Source organism: Xenopus laevis, chromosome 3L, assembly GCF_017654675.1.
Source record: "Xenopus laevis strain J_2021 chromosome 3L, Xenopus_laevis_v10.1, whole genome shotgun sequence".
Classification (NCBI taxonomy): domain Eukaryota; kingdom Metazoa; phylum Chordata; class Amphibia; order Anura; family Pipidae; genus Xenopus; species Xenopus laevis.
The window spans coordinates 142475951-142496891 of record NC_054375.1 but is presented as its reverse complement, the minus strand read 5'-3'; the positions used below and the strand labels follow the sequence as shown (position 1 = coordinate 142496891).

Genomic DNA, 20941 nt, shown 5'->3' with positions numbered 1-20941 from the left:
TGAGTGTGCTTGAGTGTTCCTAATACATAGATCATAAATCATAGTAACCTTTACATTCCCAGTTGTTTACTAACTGCAAGCATCAGGTTCTTTACCTAAATTAAAGCATAAAACAGTTTTGTTCTGTGTCTAAGAGAGATGCTTCACTCGGGTTGAGCATGGATTCTGCCAATGAGCTGAAGACACTGATTTCTTCACTGAACTTGTAATGTCTCAGTAGGAACAAAATGCTAGCCCACTTTAAAAAGCAACTTAAGTAATGAATATAGAGACATATTTGCAGTCCAGAGACACCCCCCCCATGCATCCATTTGGGTAAACCCCAACTTGCCAACTCTTTTCATTTCTTCCGACAAGAGTTAAATATATGAATGCCAGGCTGCATAATTTGGGAAAATGTTGTAAATAACCTTGTTCCCATTACTTTCATGTGGGTTTTAAAGGCATAAGCTAACAAGGTGTTATGTTTTGGTAGCCGAGGATGAGTCGAGTATAACAGTGCTTTATTAGCAGGTTCATGCAGCCATTAAACACTTCAACTCTAATACTTTAAAACAGTCCAGAAATACTATGTACACAGTATAACTCTTGTGCACAGTGACACCTACAGGCTCTTTGTATAAACACCACACAAGGCAAAGAGATTGGTACAGGAGTTGCCACTGGGAGCGCTGTTGTGCTCTGACTGTGAGACTGTCGTAAAAGAAAACTACTTCTCTCTCTCTTTCTTAGTTCCTTCATCTGGTAAGAAGAAATGCTCATCAAGGAGGCTGGTATTCATCCTAATGGGTCTAACCATCACTATGCTCCTGCTCTTAATGATCGTGGCTGCCTTTCTATTTGTTATGTGTGAGTATAACCCTGTGTCATGTAATGAAAACATGGAAAAACATGTTTTTTTCAAAACGCATTGTTATGTTTTTGGTAGCTGAGGATGAGTAGAGTATAACAGTGCTTTATTAGCAGAGTCATGCGGGCCTTACACAACAGTAACTTTCACTTTTTAAGCTGTTCAGGAAGTATGCACATTATGTCTGAGCACAGTGACATCTACAGGACATTTGTATAAACACAGTACCATAGTGCAGCACTGGCTTTTTCTGAAAGCACATGACCAGGAAAAATGACCTGAGATGGTGCCAACACACCAATATGACAACTGAATATAAATACACTTGTTGGTTCAGAAATTACATTTTACATGGTAGAGTGAATTATTTGCAGTGTAAACTGTTCAATTTAGAAATAAAAACCACACCATAAAAATCATGACAGAATCCCTTTAATGATGTAAAAGAATCACATTTATAGCCAGGTTTATCTTCCCATCCCATGTTCCCTCTAATATCTGCCTACTGGTAGCGGCTAGCTAGTAGCCTATCTCAGAACTCAGAAGAGCATCCTAAGCAATTAGCATTCATTTATTGGCTGACTTTCGTCCCCCTTTATATAGATTCACATGAAGAGATTGAGCTTCTTTCCCTCTTCAAAGCACTGGTAAGGTTAAAATACACCAGGCAGTTTTGCTTTCCATTAGACAAAATAGACATACAGTAAAGGGCTGCAGATATAAAGATAGCCTTACTTAAATAGATACTGACACACTTGGGACCTGGGCCTTTTAAAACAACATTGAAATATTAATACCAGTAGGACATAGAATGTTTTTTTTTTATTACAGGCAAAAAAAGAAAATATTTAAAAGGAGTCTTATGGGATAAATGAAAAACACATAATTTTGCAGACAATAATGAATAATATATGGTGCTGGTTTTAATTTCGGTTACAAATTAATAATTTTTTTAAAAATTACCTCTTTGTTGGATCTGTTACAGTCCCTGTCCATATTTACCATATAGGCATTTGAGGGCCTGTTTCTCGGGTGGCAACTTTAGGCGGTGGCCATCAAGTGCCTATATGCTAATAAAAAAACTCAGCAAAAACAAATCTGCTTCTACACTGCCAAAGGATACTTCTTCATTAAATCCAGTGGCGGAGGTGGGGGAATGAGGAGTAGTGGGTAGCTTATGGGCCTAGAGCGGTACCGGACCAAATTACATCCCTGCTGTGATTGTGCTAAAACAAAAGCCGATATCTACTGCCTTTACCTTGTTCATGGGATCGTGTCCCTGATGTCTCTGAGGTTGCTGGTCTTCCTAGGGCCCAAAGCTTGATCCTGGGCCTTACACTCCAAGCTCCCCACACATCTACCCCAGGTTCTAGGTGGAGACGACAGAGGAAGAGCCAAGTTCAGAATTCTTCACCTGTGTAAGTTATTTAATGATATATTTCTGCTTTCAGATTTTCATACATTTGAGGGGAGGAAGACCATTGAACAGAGCATCTCACAGATGACACAAAACGGTAACTAATATTGGGTTGAAAGGGATGGGACAGTATCTATTGCAAGGTCCCCAGAAGCTGAACCTCTCAGGTGTCACTGGTGGTAGAGAACTGGCTACCATTGTAAATGTTGGCATGGATACAATGTCCTATAACACTCAGGACCGCCATCAGAAATCACAGGGCCCCATATGACAAAATTTCCTGGGCCCACTGCAAGCCCCACCTACAGGTCCGCCCTCCCCACCCCACAGGTCCGCCCCCCACCACACAGTAAAAAACAAAAAAAAATATTGGTGGCTAGGGTTCCCACATGTTAATAAAAAATAAAAAAAGATATTGGTGGTCAGGGCCCCCTATAAAAAACATTTGTGGCCAGGGCCCCCCCCCATTAAAAAATATTGGTGGCTAGGACCCCACATGAGAAAAATTGGTGGCCAGGGACCCCACCCCCACATTATAAGAAAATTGGTGGCCAGGGCCCCTTAAACGTCCATACCTTCCCGAAGTCAGCAGCTCTCAGAAAGATGGGGGGCCCGGCTAATCAAGTAAGTGTGGCGTGGCAGGGCCCCCCTTACCCTCGGGCCCCCTACAACTCTCCCCCCTGTCCCCCCCTGATGGCTGCTCTGATTACACTGAGCTCCCACAAATATGACATTGTGGTGGTAATTTTAAATGACATAGCCTTCAGTAAATCATCACAAAGCCAAACTCATTCCCTTGGACCATGTGCCTGAATCAGATGCAACAGTGAAGTCTACCTTGACCCTGTCTTCAGTTCCAGATAAATCCTGTGGTTCTTGCTGGAAGAAATTTGATGGAAGCTGTTATTACTTTGAAGTAAATCGAATGACCTGGATAGAGGCTCATCTCTCTTGTAAAAGGATGGATAGTGACCTGGTCATTATCAACAGCGACATTGAGCAGGTAAGTCTCTTACTGCCTGAATGACAAGCACTGCTGGCTTCATCTGCTATGGGTAGGCCTTTCTGACCAATAACTATATCTTAATATCATCTGGGGGTTGACATTTCTGTAATATATACACTTTATTATTATTATTATTAACATGTATTTATATAGCGCCAACATATTGCGTAGCACTGTAAAGTAAATGTGATTATACAACTAAATCACATGAAATATATACATAGAACAAATGGAGTTAGATACATCACAATCAATACTGGTACAAAAGGTGAGGAAGGCCCTATGCAGAAAGAGCTTACACTAAGGTGTGGGCGTGGGCAAGATCAAATTAAGTGGGTGAGAAATATGGTACTGTATGTGGTGTTGCATTTGGTAGTTAAGCAGAGTGAGGGAAGGCTTCTTGAAAGAAGTGTGTTTTAAGAGATTTCTTGAACACAGAAAGGTTGGGAGAAAGTCGGACAGACTGTGGGAGAGAGTTCCAGAGGAGGGGTGCAGCCCTTGCAAAGTCTTGAATGCGAGCATGTGAGGAGGTAATGAGAGAAGAGTTGAGTAGCAGGTCTGTAGAGGAGCGTACTAAGCAGTTGGGCCAGTATATAGAGATGAATTCAGAGATGTAGGGTGGGGCAGAGTTATGAAGTGCTTTGAATGTCAGTGTCATTAATTTGAATTTGATTCTGAAAGGTAGCGGAAGCCAGTGCAGGGATTGACAGAATGGCGAGGCAGAGGAGGAGCGGTTGCTGAGGTGTATGAGCCTCGCAGCAGTGTTCATTATGGACTAGAGAGGTGACAGTCTTTGGAGGGGAAGGCCAATTAAAAGAGAGTTACAATAGTCTAGACTTGATATGACGAGAGAGGGTGAATAAGAATTTTGGCAGCATCTTGGGTGATAAATGATCGTATTTTGGATATGTTCCTTAGGTGGAAGTGACATGATATAATAAGTGACTGGATATGAGGAATAAATGACAGGGCACAATCTATGATAACCCCAAGGCACCGGGCCTGGGGAGAGGGGGTGATAGTGGAATTGTTAGCTATGATGGATACTTCCGGGATGTTACTGGTGTTAGTTGGAGGAAAGAGAACCATTTCAGTTTTAGAGAGGTTTAATTTAAGGTATAGTTGCGACATCCAGGTAGAGATAGCAGACAGGCAGGAGGAGACGCGAGTTAGGAGTTCTGGGTTGACATCAGGAGATGAGTGATAGATCTAAGTATCGTCAGCATAGAGGTGGTAGTGGAAACCATACGAGTTGATTACTTTGCCGAGGGAGGAAGTATAGAGGGAGAATAGTAATGGTCCCAGGACAGAGCCTTGAGGAACCCTAACAGACAGAGGTAGGGGAGAAGATGCTATTCCATTGTAGAAGACACTGAAGGAATGATTGGTGATGTAAGAAGAGAACCAGGACAGGGCTGTGTCACGAAGGCCAAGCGAATGGAGGGACTGGAGGAGTAGAGGGTGATCTACAATGTCAAATGCAGCTGAGAGATCAAGTAGTATTAGTAGTGAGAAATGATTATATACTGTATATATAGATAGTTCTCAGAATCAGATAAGGTGCCAGAGGCTCAACAGAGGCACTGAACCCATAGTTCATTGGACCAAAATGTGCTCTTTGACTTTTTGCATTCATTCACCCTTCTTACTCCTTTATTATCCACATTTCCTTTGCTCCACTTAGTTTTCCTTCACCAGTGAAGGAATTCTGATCCTGCCTGATTCCACCTCTTGAGTGTCATGATAATAGACATACATGGGATTTATTTATCACTCTGAACGTGGGTTGAATTTCACTCAGAAAATGTACACTTAAAGGAGAACAAAAGCTTAACATACAATTAGGCTACGAATGTTAATCATTAGCAGCTGATCAGAAAAGTTATGAAAAATGAAAGCGTAACTTTCAGGATTTATTATGCGACAAAACTGAGACCATTCAAAATACAAAACAAACTCCAGCTAAAACCTGTTGAAATCATGTAAAATTCAATGGCACATGTCCCTTTTACAACTGGAAGATCTTTCTTTGATTTACGGTTTTAGAAGTTTTATAGGTTTTTGGGTATTTTTGACTCTGACTTTTGTGCAACAATACGACAAAGTGGCAATTTGGCAACTTTTCTGCAACTTTTTCTGTACTTTTTCAGTTTTTTTTTTTTTTATAAATTTCATGGCATTCATAGTTTTATAGAAAGCGAGTTTAATCGTGGTTTCAAAAACCTTGACCTTTAATAAAAAGGCCGCTAAGTTTTGAGCTCTTACTTGCCCACAGCAACCCTTTGGCAAAGAAAATACAATGACCCCATTATCTTCTCAGAGATTTGAGGGTATGGATTTAGCACAGCAAGGAGGTTTTATAGCCCCAGCCAGATCAAAGTCTCCTTTATGGGATATTTGCCTAATTTCATCTAATCCCTGTATGCCAGATAATCGGGCACAAAAGCAGTTGTAGAGAATATTTCTAAATGATTTTCAGTGCTCAATGAGGCCGGCATCCATTTGATTAAACAATAATTAAGGTTTAATTATGCAGCTCTCAGAACTTTGTCTCTCTACATGCTGGCATTGTGTTGGAGTCAGTTTTTCTGAAAGGCAGTTAGGGTTCTTAACTCTTTCACTGACAGAACAATTGGAGCAAGTGTTTTTGAACATTTTGTGCTCTTCCACTTTAAGGGCATCTCCTGGGAGTCTTTTAGTTTATCTTGTACAGGTCAAAACACCAAGCAATACAATATCATTTTTCCAAAGCACCACTCCAGATATCGGAATACTTTAGATTTCAAGGACAAAATTTCCACTATCGCTTTACTCTAGGAAACCATACATATTTTTATATTTAACATCATAAATATGAATGTCTAGGATCTACTGAATAGTTGGATGCCCAATATGAATAGGTTTACCAAAGTATGTGGTGTGTAGGAGACCCAACATGAAAATAGAACATATGAACTGCTGTCAATTTTAGCTCCTGCAAAATCAACATGTTTACTGCATTTTATATGGGATAAAGCCATAAAAAATGTACACCCCCAGAAAGTCATTCATTTTTGAGAAGTGCACATTTATCTAAATCCAAATTTGGTAAATATGTCTTTCTACTCTAAATTATTTTCCTAACGTTAGTGGTTTAGATAAAATTTCTGACAATCACCTCACTTTGTATCATCTAATCTCCCTCATAACATTTGGTACCAAGATAAAACATTATAAATATTATTCATCCAGCAGTGCAATTAATGGTCAAAATACCAGATACGCTGCTCACACTGCAAATGAAAAAACTGTTTTTAGGCAAGAATTAAAAAAGCAAAAAAAAAAAGTAAAGAATTAAAAAAAGCAAGGAAGTAGGTACTTTTGTGTACTAGTGTGCACTTACTCAAGTTGTGTAGTTGCATGTATGAATGTGTATAAGTGTATGTGTGTGTAAATATGTGCAAAAGTGTGAATACGTGTGCAAAATGAAAAGGATAGCACAAAACAAAAAAGTTTTGCATAAATGTGTTTCATGTAAATTGTTGTTTCATGTAAATTGAGTATGAGGGCCTCTGGCAGCTGGATGGCTTGAAGAGTTTACGTAGGAGGAATTTGTGGGGGCAGGTGGTTGAGGGAGCAACTGGGGGGACATTCAGGAAGCAGACATGAAATTGACAGGAGTCTGCTGTTTGGGAACAATCCTCGGATGATCACAAGCACAAGCATCTAGGGATGTTCCACAGGGGCATCTGCCCAAGTAGTTTGGGCTTCAATGGCGGATCTAGCAAGAGTCAGAGTGGGCCGGCGGGACACCAGGAAAAAACTCGGTGGGCCTCTCTGGCTCAGAACTGCTCCCAGTCGGCAGCTCCCGCCCTCCTGCCTCCTTTCTGACCTCCCCCTGCCCAATCGCAATTAGAAATTGCACTATTCTTACATAGAACCTATCTCACCCCCTACCGCCTACACAAGATCTCAGATCAACACCCCAGGTGTTATTACTCACCAGCTAACTACATGCACATGATGTGGTCCTGTCCGAGAATAAATACATTTTGGGTATCTATCTCCAAATATCTCACAAATGCCAAAGGGATCCATATACAACCTGATCCTTTACTGATGTTACTAAATCATGTCTCTACTGTGGTTCAAACCCAAGCTGCTAGAACTCTTCTAGCCATAGTACTAACCGCAGCAAAGAAATGTCATGCATTAGAAAAATTGTAACCCCCTGTCACTATCACTATGGAAAAACCAGGTCAACCAGGCCATCCCGATGTACAAACTAATTTACCTGGGAAGGGGCTGCCCAGACAAGCATGAGAAACTGTGGGACCCATGGTTAAATGTATAGCTGTGAACCACCTAGGGAAGAAGAAGGAAGGGGGATGGGAAACAAACCCTGTTGTGGTAGCCCAGACTCCCCCAGTCCGACGCTGGATCTGCTGAATCTCTTTACACAAACTGCCAGAGAGCGTATCCGATAAATTTGTGGCAGTTTGTGCCTTTGTCTGCCAGTACGTAATAGTTACATGCCTGGCAAGCAAAGGTTTAAAGAGGAGACTTTGAAAACAAAACTATTACGGAAACAAGAAAGAGAAGGAAAGTTATAAACAAATGTTAACACTAGTAATAATAATGTTTCCTATTGGCTAAGCATAAACTAAATTTGTTCTCTTATTCAACCTGCTGAAATTACATTGTAGTTATTGGGGAGGGGGGAAACCTTTTGGCAAAATTTTTACTTAAAAAAAATTCACATTGGAATTTTAAAGGGGTTGTTCACCCTCTAAACATCATCAGAAATAAAGACTTTTCTTCAACTGCAATCAATGTTTTAGGTACATTTTGGAATTTTTATCTCTCAATTCTTTTTTGAAAAGTTTTGCTTTACTTTTTTTTACATTTATTTGATCACGAACTTTATGACCAGAGCAAAGAGACATCATTTATCTTCGGGACAAAGCGGGATGAACCAAAAGCCTACTAAATAACCTCAGTCTGTTTGTTTTGTTCCTCTAGAAATTTCTTCACAGTAAAACTGGTGACGATCTTTACTGGATTGGTCTCGAGAAGATTAGAGACGTCTGGACATGGGTTGACGGAACAATCCTCAAAGCATCATCTGGGTGAGGAAATTGTCCTTAAACAGTAATAGAAGAAATACGTCCAGAAATTAAAATGTTAGATGAATTTGAAGTACTTGATAGGCCTATGTTACAAGTCATCCCTACATTTCTACAAAAGGAGAGCATTTGCACTGCAAAAATGTATTCTTCTCCATGGACAATCTTTTGTTAAAGGACCACATCTGCCAGTAGAAGAAAGATTGTGTGTGAATTTTATCACTTGCACCAATGTATGAAATATAATTTCTTAGTGAAAAAGTTATTTTTGCACCAAAAGAGTCCACCACCTTCAAGCATGCCTTAAAGGAAAACTAAACCCTAAAAATGAATATGGCTAGAAATGTCATATTTTATATACTGAACTTAGTAAACCAGCCTAAAGGCTCAGCATCTCTTTAGTATTAATGATCCAGGACTTCAAAATTGTCACAGGTTTGGATTTTGATAGGAGTGTCTGCCACTGCACTAGTGATGTGCAGGCCAGGCAGATACCCGTGGGTTTACCGGCGGTTTGATCGCACCCCCATTTGCGGGTATTGGTGGGTCCGTGTCGAGTTCTTCCTCCTGCTCTCCCAGTCCCCCACCACCTTACACTGCAGGCCTCCAACTTCCGGGTTTTCCAGTTTTATAGCCGCTTGCCTACTCACCCCGCCCCTTTTGTTATGTCATCAGTGGGCGGGTCGGTGTGGGTCTCTAAAAGGAAGCTGGAAGTTGGGCTTGGTCAGGTGTGGGTGGAGGGAGGGCGGTTCTGGGTCAGGTGCGGGTCGGGTTTTACCCAACCCGCACCTTACTAACATGCACATGCTCGGTGGGCTTTGAGGGTGGGGGGGTTTGATTGTCATATAAGCTGATGCTACAGGGCTAATATTCAGCACTTTCAATTTTTAGAATAAGTGAATTAAATGTTACGTTTTAACTACTTGATACTTTGTTTGCGTGTTACACTGAACTGGTTTGCTTTGAAGCATAGGGTGGATACCTTGTGCTGCAAGTGTCCCTCTTGCTTTAGTGTCTTGTTATGTGTATTATGTGTTTTCAAACTTGCGGTGTTTAAACATACAACAATTTGTATACCAGCTCTATTCATTTGTGTTATTTACTAATCAGCCTTATATTGTGACCTTTCTATTCTATGTGTACTGTATATTGTGAGTGGGTCCCTAAGCTCAGTAAGTGACAGCAGCACAGAGCATGTGCAGTGAATCAGCAGAAAAGAAGATGGGGAGCTACTGGGGCATCTTTGGAGACACAGATCTTTTCTGCTAAAGGGCTGTGGTTGCCTTGGGCTGGTACAGAAGCACAAAACATAATGTACAACATTTCTTGCTACTTCTTTTGTTTAGCTTTACTTTTCCTTTAAACATACCCTATGCACAAACTGTCTAGTATGAAATATTACATTAGGAACGACAAATTTGTATTCTTATATATGACTTTTTTTTCAATTTTATTACATTCCCCTGCCTAATGGTCTAAATAAAAAAAAAAAGACTCCAAGACCTCAATATGAGAGAGGAGAGAGTAAGTGCAGAATGTGGCTAGAACTTGTAGACATAGCATGAAACCAGAGAAAGGAAAACAGAAAAGGAACACCGGGAAATAAACCTTAACAGAAAGGGCGATAAACATATTGCATTCAAACAAAAATACAAACATATTTTAAATAATTAACAAATGTTATGGTTCTATGCTTTTGGTGGGCCTTATTAATTCACCCCATGCCAAAGATGAGCTCATCCTGCTCAGCCTGAGAGGTTCAAGCTCCTCGAGCTTTGCATCCAATTAAACCAACAGAAACGACATCTCCAGAGAAAGGCCAGATTCAGATCTCCAGCACCAGGTTAACCCTAGGCAGGTACCTCGTGTGCCTAATTGATAATCCAGCCCGGGGCTGGAAAGCAAAAACCACCAAACAATGCTTCTTTATCTTCATCTACATTGCTTATCATTTTCAGGCACAAATACCAGGATTATATATATTGACTCCAGTGACTTTCATTTTTTAAAGTTGTTTTGTTTTGTTTCTGAAGATTTTGGCAAACAGGGGAACCAAATAATAAACACGGGAATGAAAAATGCACTCACCTATCCTTTGAGGGAAAGATGAATGACGCACGATGTGACGATGTGGAATACAAGTGTCGCGCCATCTGTGAGAAAAAAAACATCTCATGAAAAGAAAAAAGGATGAACATTTGGCCCACACTTTATACCTTTGACTCCACTTTATTCCCTGGCCCCATGTTTTAGGACATAGCATAACTTCATGGATTGTGCAATGACTGTGTGTTGCAGTTATGGTCAATGCATATTTTTGTTTACTATTAAGTGTACAATGTCCAGACAAAATAACTATATTAACTTGCTACTAGCAAGTTTGCAAGGGTAGAGAAAAAATAGAGCATTGCTATATAAATAAACAAAGAAATAATATTATTAGTTGGCATTATGGTATCAATTTAAGACTATAAATGCTTGTTTATCATCAAAGACAGTGTCGGACTGGGACACCAGGGGCCCACCCAAAAACCTTTAGACCAGGGGCCCACTCTAAGTATTATTTTCTTCCTCTCTTCACTCAACCTCTATTCTCATATTCTCTTTTCTTTACATACTATAACCTATTATTCCATCTATTTAGACTCTTTATTCTCATAGAAATAGGGAATGACCATGAAATAGTGTAGCTCAAATGTTTAGAAGCAATAGGGCCCACTGATACCTGGGCCCACCGGGAGTTTTCCTGTTATCAAGGTGGGCCAGTCCAACACTGAGCAAAGACCAGCTGTATTGAATTCCAGTAGCTTTGTGACTCCAAAGTTCTAGCTCTAAGTGTTTACATGAGCTTAGCATTTGGGTGTGATGTCCATTCAAGTAATAATGCATTAGTGCTGAACTGAGCGAGAAATTAGATGGGGATTGGATGGGTGGGCATCAAACACAGTTCACCAGAAAACAAAGAGTTAGAAGATAGATGACCAGATCTTAAAGTAGAATTAAACCCTAAAAATGAATATGGCTAAAATTGCTATATTTTAAATACTGAGCTTATTGCAGCTCAATAACAGCAATGATCCAGGACTTCAAACTTGTCACAGGGGGTCACCATCTTGGAAAGTGTCTGTGACACTCACATGCTCAGTGGGCTCTGAGCAGCTGTTGAGAAGCTAAGCTTAGGGGTCGTCACTAATAATCCATCAGAAAATGAGGTTGGTCTGTAATATAAGCTGATGCTACAGGTTTGCTGATTATTAAATTCTGATGCTAATTGCACTGGTTTCTGTGCTGCCATGTAGTAATTATGTGTATTAATTACTAATCAGCCTTATATTGTGACATTTCTATTCTATGTGTACTGTATATTGTGAGTGGGTCCCTAAGCTCAGAAACTGACAGCAGCACAGAGCATGTGCAGTGAATCAGCAGAAAAGAAGATGGGGAGCTACTGGGGCATCTTTGGAGACACCGATCTTTACTACTAATAGGCTGTGGTTGCCTTGGGCTGGTACAGAAGCACAAAACCTAATGTACAACATTTCTAGCTACTTCTTTAGTTAAGCTTTAGTTCTCCTTTAAGAGATCATCCTGTCAAGCTGACTAAGGACCTGCCATGACTGAGATCCTCCTCAAAAAGAGAGAGGCTTCTGTTTTTACCCTGGAAGGCCTCACCAGTGCTTCAGGTGTGGCTCAAGGGAACATTTGCCAAGAGACTGTAACTTTAAAACTTGTGCTCTGTGTGGGGCCCAGGGTCACGCGAGTAAAGAGTGTAACATGTGCATGACCTTGTGTCACTCACACCGCATATGCCCTGAGGCCTGGCACAAAATCTTCAAGGCTTATCCCATGATAGAACAGGAGCTATTTCACCCTTCAGAGTCACAGCAGCAAGTGCCCACTGCTCAGGAGGAAGTGCAGGAGGGACAGGAGGAAGTACAGGAGTCGGGAGAGAGAACAGGAAATCCCTAGGGAGGAGAACAGCACAGAGAGGAGAGAGGAAGTTGGACAGAGATGAAGGGTGGAACCAACTAGAACAATAGTAGAAGGGTGGGAGTGGCTGCAGGTAAGAAACTCCAGAAGGAAGAAAGGGAGTTTTGCATCTAAGGCACAGCTAAAGACATCCAATAGATTTGCTTTATTCTGTAGGAAAGGTTGGGAGAAGGTGATGAAAAAGGAGGAAGAAGAACTATAGGTTGGAGAGAAAGGAAACAGAGAGAAAGAGGTCGGGTTCCTGAGGAGGAAAAAAAGGGAGATGCGCAGTTGGGGGCACTCTAGACCCCCATGTGAAACAACAGGTCTCAGGTTGAAAGAGGATTCTGGGAAGAAACGGAAGGGAAAGGTGGAGGTTTTAAGCGAGGGGCAAAGTGTCTTACTTGAGGAGGATGAGGAAAACCTAGGAATGAGTAGGGTTCAGGGGGATAAATCAGGAGTAGAGGGAATCTCTGTACCCCTGCACGCAAAGTAAACAAATTGAGAAATGGACAGGTTACAGATTAATTATTGGATTCAACCTGTTTTGTTGTTGTTTCTAAGTTTCGATTATCCTGTGTTCTGCGCAATGTTTATTATGTTTTGATTTGTTACTTTGTTATAGTATTTTATCAATAAACAAATTCCTCCAGATCCTCCTCAAACCAACAATCAGTAGTTCTGAATGTCTCCTCAATTGCTAATTCTAAGTGCACCCTAGTGTCATCCTAGCTCTTCTAACAACCTATTTCTCTTCAATTCCCTCATTCTTCCTCTGACTTCTGTACAGTACCAATTCTAGAAAACTACCTTCTCCCCAACATTAGATATTCAGTGAGCCACTACAGCTTCGAACTTAAAACTCACCTCTTCCTCCAAAGTTGGATCCTAACCTCTTAAACACAGGTCCCACCATCTTATGTCTCATTCCTCTTTCCTCCTGTTGCCTCTTAAAACTTCTTAATGGTAATAATGTAATGAATAATGTATGAACTTTAATACAGAGCTTATAAAGCTGTATAGAACATAAGAGGGTAATACAACATCACGTTCCAGGTGTGGAACTTCTTTACTCACTTGGTAAAGACTTCACAAAATAAGGAACCAATAATGCAAGGAAATAAATTGAAGCTGATTATTTACAAAATGTTCCTACTCGCAAAAATAAACCCCAAAATTTCAAACTTCAGACAATGTAACATACAAAACTAGAAGAAACTAAGGCAAATGTAACCAAACAAACAATAGCATAAAGGCATGAAATGGGACAGTAATCCCCTACATACCAGCCCCATGCTTATCCATCTTATACACTACCTGTGCACGAGACCCATTGTTGGCAAACATAGAGGGACATCTCTTTACTTTCTGGAACCATTGCCAATAGCACACTCCCCCTTCCATGTGCAGTTCTCAAAATCTTTTTCCAACACTTAAGCATAATCCCTGAAAATTCACATCGTTTTCTCCAAATGCTCCTCGCACTTTTTTCTGTGCGATCTCTCCCAGTCCAGAACATTCATCTTTGCCAGCTACTCAAAAGCAAAAAAGAAATGTTGAGCCTCCAACTGCTATAGATCACATATGCAAGTGCACCCTATACTTTACCCCTGAGATTCCTTGGCAGTGTCGGACTGGCCCATCGGGATACCAGGAAAACTCCCGGTGGGCCCAGGTGTCAGTGGGTCTCTTGCTTCTAACCATTTGGCCTATTTCATGGTCATTCCCTATTTCTTTATGGGAACAAAGAGGCTTAATAATGGAAGAATATAGTATAGTATGTAGAGAAAAGAGACTAGGAGAATAAAGAGGTTAAGTGAGTAGAGGATGAGTAAATGTTGAGCCTCCAACTGCTATAGATCACATATGCAAGTGCACCCTATACTTTACCCCTGAGATTCCTTGGCAGTGTCGGACTGGCCCATCGGGATACCAGGAAAACTCCCGGTGGGCCCAGGTGTCAGTGGGTCTCTTGCTTCTAACCATTTGGCCTATTTCATGGTCATTCCCTATTTCTTTATGGGAACAAAGAGGCTTAATAATGGAAGAATATAGTATAGTATGTAGAGAAAAGAGACTAGGAGAATAAAGAGGTTAAGTGAGTAGAGGAGGTATAAAAATTTGGAAAGTGGGCCCTCAGTCTAAGGTTTTCTGGTGGGCCCCTGGCATCCCAGTCCGACACTGTTCCTTGGCATTCTGTACCTTACACTTCATTCAAATTAGTAGGCACAACAGACAAATGTGCACTTTCATAATAAACTGTGAGTGCTACTAGCAATGAGGTGAAAGATAAATAATCTCTGAAGTCCTCTCTATGAAGTGCCAGACTTAGAGATAAATCCTGCACTCCTATGCACCCAAATTTACTGGCACTTTTCTATGGAGATTATATATAGAGACCATAGGTTGCTGGCACAACACGTATCAAAGTGTATGGTGCCTGGGTGCAGAGCTTTATATTCGTATGTACAAGAGCCCAATAGAAGCGTTTCGGCTAGGTCCCTAGCCTTTCTCAAAGTCTCAAAGTGAATAAAACAAACAACCACAACCTAGATTTTATATATATATATATATATATATATAGAAGAGAGAGAGCGAGAGAGAGAGAGAGAGAGAGAGAGAGAGAGAGAGAGAGAGATTCATATATATTTATTTCTTCACTTGTCTGACTTTCCTTCCTGAGATTAGGAACTATTCTCGCTCTCTCAGATATTCACCTATTTAGTAAAATGTATTTAATGTCTGAACCACAAGGTCAGCCATCAGCAATGGGGCTTAGGTTGTAAGGCAGAACCATCTAAAAAGTCTATTAAAACCTCTTCCTAATATAATAATATAGCATCTGAAGGCCTAGATGATTCATGTTGCAGAGGAAGCAGATCTGTAAATCTCCACAAATGTGGCAAATAGTCTCAGGCAAAGAACACTGAGCACATGATGTGGGCGCTGTTTAGAGATAGAAAGATACTGTAGGTTGCTACAGATAATATGCCTCCTGTGCTAAGCTGTACGGGGGGGGGGATAACTGATGGCAGATATCAAGTTGGCACTGAACACATGCACATTGTTACTTCTACATTACAGACAAAGAGAATTCTAAAGTCTAAATCGAGAGTCTTCTGGTGCCAGGCAGGTGAGAATGGAGAAACAGCTTTAAACAAATGTTTTAACCTTATTCATTACATTCACGTTGTTTTTTTTACCCATGTCCTATAAAAACATGGAGTGCTTATTCTCCTAGAACAGGAGTGCCCATACTTTACTAATGTGAGGTCTACTTTTAGTGATGTTCTTCTATTATGATCTATATCCATAAAATCATTGTTAGCATTCTGTTCCATGGAAAATATTACTTTAGTATTGATGAAGGAGAACATGTATATGGTTATATATAACAAACAACGATTTCTTATGTAAGATTAACATAATAAATGTCTGAAGGAAAAGCATGAAATATGAGGATGATTTAGACAAGCTGTTTGTGGACAGTGTCTTGAGATCTACTGATCACCAACTAAAGGTCTACTGGTAGATCCCGATCTAGCTTTTGGGCACCCCTGTCCTAGAACTTCTTTTCTCCCTGTGCAGCTGTCTTACAAAGTTAAAAAACCTTCCCAATAATATATTAATAGACTGGGTTGTTCTCTTTAGAAGACAGGCACCTTTATGGGGATAATTCCATATGTATAAATATTATATGTATGGGAGATACAATACTTGTCTGATGATTTCTCCATGGAAAGGTTTCAGGGCATCCACTGCAAGTGTGACTCTTTCCATCTGAGTAATTTCAGCATCAGTATAGAACAAGTTTCCTGTTTGTGGGGGAACTCAGCTTGTGTGATTCTCTGTCAATAATGATGTTGATGAATAATCCATTGGTTGGGTTCCTTGTTGGTTGGATGTTTTTCCTCTTTCCAGTGGATAAAATTGTAGAGTGTTTTGGATGCGGTTGACCTTGCTAAACTTCACTCCTTTGCAGTGTAACTTACTGTGTGAAGTTTTATCATAGCGTGCTAAAACCCCGAATATGCAAAATTATGTCGATGCAGCTCCATTGTTGGAGCTCCATGTTGTTAATATATTAAATTCAGTTTAATTGTAAGGTCCCTGCAGAAAACGTATTTTGGCAGTCTCACAATGCGATCCAAAGAAAAGTATCCACAAGACCAATTCAAACTTACTAGAGGAAGAAAAATAATTTCCTGGAGGATATTTTTTTCTTGATGCTAAAAAATCAACCTTCCCTGAAGCCCTCCAGATAATAACTACAAACACCCTTTACAGATACTTTAGAAATAATTATGTTACCATCTCAATAAAGCTGGCCATAGTTGTAAAGAGTTTTAAAAGATCTTTTCGTTATCGTGAGACCACGATTATCTTGAAACGATCGTTTCAATGTACGATTTGTCCATCAACTAAAAAGACCATTTCAAGCGATATTGTCCAGTTGAAGCCAGGAAAACTGAGGGTAGTGGCCAATATTTTTATTGCCCTTGTTTGTAAATATGTACTGTATTTTTCAATGGGTGAAGGGGGAAATCCCTGTCTAATAAACTCACCTCTAAAATTCCTATTGCTGTTAAAAGTCAGATTAATGGATGTTACTGATGACTGCTCAGTGGCATCACCAAGCTTGCAATGTAGTCTTCTCCCTAAATCCCTTTCTCTCATTCATTTGTTTAAAATGATATTGTTAACCCCAAAAAAAACTGTAACTCAATGCACTATATTTAAGCGGAATATCTGTTTTATACTGTAAACATGGATTTAATGCCTATAACAATAAAAGTGTTGCAAGAGTGTTTTATTTTCCTGTAAGGGGCTTGCATGCTTTTCAATGGTAAAAACAATTGTCTTATTCTAACCACAGCAGCCTAAAGAGGAAATAGAAAACGTCAGAAGTGAAATGATTATTAACCTGACATGATAACGATCAGTAATTCTGAAACAATTTTCACCATCGTCTTCACCATCTCCATCATCATGTAATAATGGGTTCGCTATAAATTAAAGAGCTACTATGCACTTATATGTTCCTGCTGAATTTCTCCAGGTAAAAAACGGCTTTGATGGCATGGTCTAAAAAGTGGGCAAATACGGACAAGACATTGCATTATAAACAAATAAAATACAATAAATGTTCCTTTAAAGGTGGCCTCCTGTACTGCTTAAAGGACCAGTAACATCAAAAAAATTTTTAAAAAAATTCGTTAGAAAACAACGAAAAAAAAACACCAAGACAAATGAAAATTTCAAAATTGCAAAGTCTTTATTAAGAAATACTGTAACTTACTGAAACGCCACTTCCTGTCCTCTTCTGAAACGGCGATATGGCGACCATCCATAGTGCGGTGCTGGATTTGTCCTCCCTGGCTAGCTCCCATAGTCTACTGACAGCAGGAAGACGGTGCTGGAAAGCAGACGGCTGGATGAAGAGCTGAAGTGCCCGGTGTGTTCCCGGAACATCCTTGTGCAGAGCAGCGCGCCTCTGGGGAGACCTTGCAGGGACTCAGCCTCCTACTAACCCAGCCCTGCAGCAGCAGGCGATTCTTAGCGAGAGTGCCCCAGGCGGGTGGCAGGGCACACAGACATCGCAGACATCACAGATTGTCTCTTCATCCCCTCTGGGACGCATCTATCATCTATGTGCGGCTGGTGTCGGTGTCTGTGTGAGGCGCAAGAGTGAGCGCACACTGACAGCCTCCATCGCTCCGACTTGGAACCAAAAGGGGGAATCGGTACAATCCCAGCAGCCTCTCTCCAGAGCGGGACTAAGGAGGCTTCCGAGCAGCGGCGCGATGCAATCCGTGCATGAGAATGGCCGAGTGCTGCTGCTGCCTGTGAAAAAAGTGTGCGGCTGTCAGTGTGCGCTCACTCTTGCGCACTTGGTATGGGTTTTCTTGTCCAGAAAGTTAGGAATAACAGGAAGGCCATCTCCAACAGTGTCAATTTTGTAGCAAATAATTGCAAAAAATATTTCTTTCTATGTAATTATAAAACAGTACCTTGTACTTGATGATTACTAAGCTGCATGAATCCATATGGGTAGCAAAATGGTCCAACTGGGTTTATTTAAGTAGCCCTAGTGTATGGTGAACCAAAGTAAAGGAAAAAGCCCTTATCCAGTAAACCTCAGGTCCCAAGCAATTCAGATAATAGATCCTATAACTGTTCCTGTTGAAGCAAAGCATAGGGTAGATTCCAGTCATAAATATAGGTGGGAATCTGGACAAACTGAACCCTTTCAGATCAGCATCAACAAATTTATTAACAAGTTTCACAAGAGTAGACCCCCTCAATGTTGGTGAAAACATTGATCTAGGCTTTTGATATACATGTACTACCCTATAGGCTTTAGACCAGGAGTCCCTAATCCTTTTTACATGTGATCCACATTAAGTTCTAAAAGAGTTGGAGCACACCACTAGCATGAAAAAAAGTTACCGGGGATGCCAAATAAGGACTGTGATTGGCTGATTTGGTAATTCCTATATGGCAGCCTACAGGAGGCTCTGTTTGTCAGTACACAGAAAAACAGATCCGGCTCCGTAACTTTGTTTAATCTTAATAAAAAGCAGCAATAATGCGGGTATAGATTCTAATTGATTAACTTAAAGCTGACTGGACCCAGCTCACCGTAAAAATAGGTTGGTCCGGGTGCGTATTGCCCCGGACCCCACTCTTAGATATAAACGTCGGGTTTTCCAGTTCCGCTATTCAGGTAATTGAACAGTAAACGTAAAGTTACGAATCTTACCCCGCTGGAAAGGTGACCCGGGTGCAGCCAGCCCCGAGTCCGTCACTAGGAAGGGACGCCAAAGGTCAAGCAGAAGATTAGTAGGCCGCGCACTCCTGAACACCAACACGAATCGCTCGTCTCCAATTATTTAAAAAGGTAAATTCTTTATTAGGACATACGATCAATTAAACAAACAAAAGCGTCTGAGGTCTGACGCGTTTCGTGATGATACACTTCCTCAGAGACCTCACTTCCCGTCACATTACACCGAGCTTAAATCCCCCCCAGCACACCTGTACATTAATTAAAACATGAAAAAAGCTTTCCTGATTCGCTAAAAAAATCACGTCAGTTATACACAAAAGGAGTACTGGAAATACGAATAATTCCATACATTGACTTTTCAATTGATACAATATGCAAATTTTAACCATATAATTCATATCTTATATCTTAACAAATTGCAAAATTTTTTTGTTTATGTGACATTCCGTTTACTTTTGTCATCAGTTCATTATTTAAAATGTAATTCAATTTAATATTTGGAGACCCATGTATAAAAGTAAAATAACCATTTCATCTTAACTTATTAACATAGCGATCGTGCAACAATGTATAAATAAATAAGTAATATCCACAGATATACAATGTTGTTATCTAAAATACTTTTCGGATGTTAAAAATAACAACTAATGTCAAAGACTGAATTTAGCCCTTCCGGTTGTCTAGTATGTAATTGAAATATCCATTTAATTTCTGTTTTCAAAACTTTAGCTTGTAGATCACCACCTCTTGGACCCAAATTCACTCTTTCTATTCCCTGCACCGACAGCCATTTTATATTTCCACCACTGCATTCCCTAAAATGTTTCGCCACGGGAGTATTTGCTTTTTCTGATTTGATGTCATTGATGTCATTGATGTGCTCACGTATTCTATTTTTTAAATTTTTGATTGTGCAACCGACATACTGTTTGTGGCATTTTGAACAGGTTATTAGATACACTACCGATTTGGTGTTACAATTGATATAGCTCCTAATTTGATATGTTTCCTTTGTTACACTACAAATAAAAACCTCTGATACTTGAACCACTCCACAGGTGACACACCTTTTCGCTCCACATCTGAACATTCCAACATTATCCAGCCATGTGTTTGATCTATTTTCCTTATTAAACATGCTAGGTGCTAGTTTCATACCCAGTGTCGGAGCTCTCCTTGCCACTACCTGAATACCTGGCTCTAACAATTGCCTGAACACTGGATCCCCAAATAAAATCGGGAGATGTCTGTTTATTATGTGTTTGATTCTGTCAAATTGCGTGCTATATCTTGTACTTAAGACTATTTTATTCTTCCCCTTCTTCTTCTGTTTCTTATTTCTCATTTCCTTTCCTTCTTTTTCAGATTGACCCTCTGTAGAGACAGTGTTTAACACTGGACTATATTGATTTATTCTATCCTTACTTTTTATCAGGTCCTTCCTATTCAGTTCAAGTGCCGAAAGGAAGGCCTTCTGTAAGTCCTCATATCTATATCCCTTGCAGAGAAATTTATCTCTTAATAAACAAGACTCCTCTATGTACTTCTCCACCGTACTCCACCCCTAGGGATTCCATTGTTAAGATGTCGTGGATGACAGGAGTCTGCCCTCAGTAGAGAATTCCCTGCAAAGGATTTAGTATAGACAGTAGTCACAATCCTACCATTTTCCTCACTAATCAGAAGATCAAGATAGGCAAGAAGAGGATTGCCTATCTTGATCTTCTGATTAGTGAGGAAAATGGTAGGATTGTGACTACTGTCTATACTAAATCCTTTGCAGGGAATTCTCTACTGAGGGCAG

At 40.3% G+C, this 20941-nt stretch overlaps 1 protein-coding gene across 2 annotated transcripts in view; it reads left to right on the top strand.

The window, feature by feature from the left end:
* The window catches only part of clec4g.L (C-type lectin domain family 4 member G L homeolog), a 55310-nt gene extending 44493 nt beyond the window's left edge, over positions 1 to 10817 (top strand). For both annotated transcript variants that reach the window (XM_041587134.1, XM_041587133.1), the window contains 5 exons: positions 733 to 849; positions 2302 to 2364; positions 3122 to 3270; positions 8275 to 8381; positions 10412 to 10817. In XM_041587134.1, coding sequence (XP_041443068.1) covers positions 733 to 849; positions 2302 to 2364; positions 3122 to 3270; positions 8275 to 8381; positions 10412 to 10556 — 581 coding nt within the window. In that variant the 3' untranslated portion in view covers positions 10557 to 10817. The remainder of the gene's footprint in view (positions 1 to 732; positions 850 to 2301; positions 2365 to 3121; positions 3271 to 8274; positions 8382 to 10411) is intronic.
* Positions 10818 to 20941: the final 10124 nt, after the last annotated feature.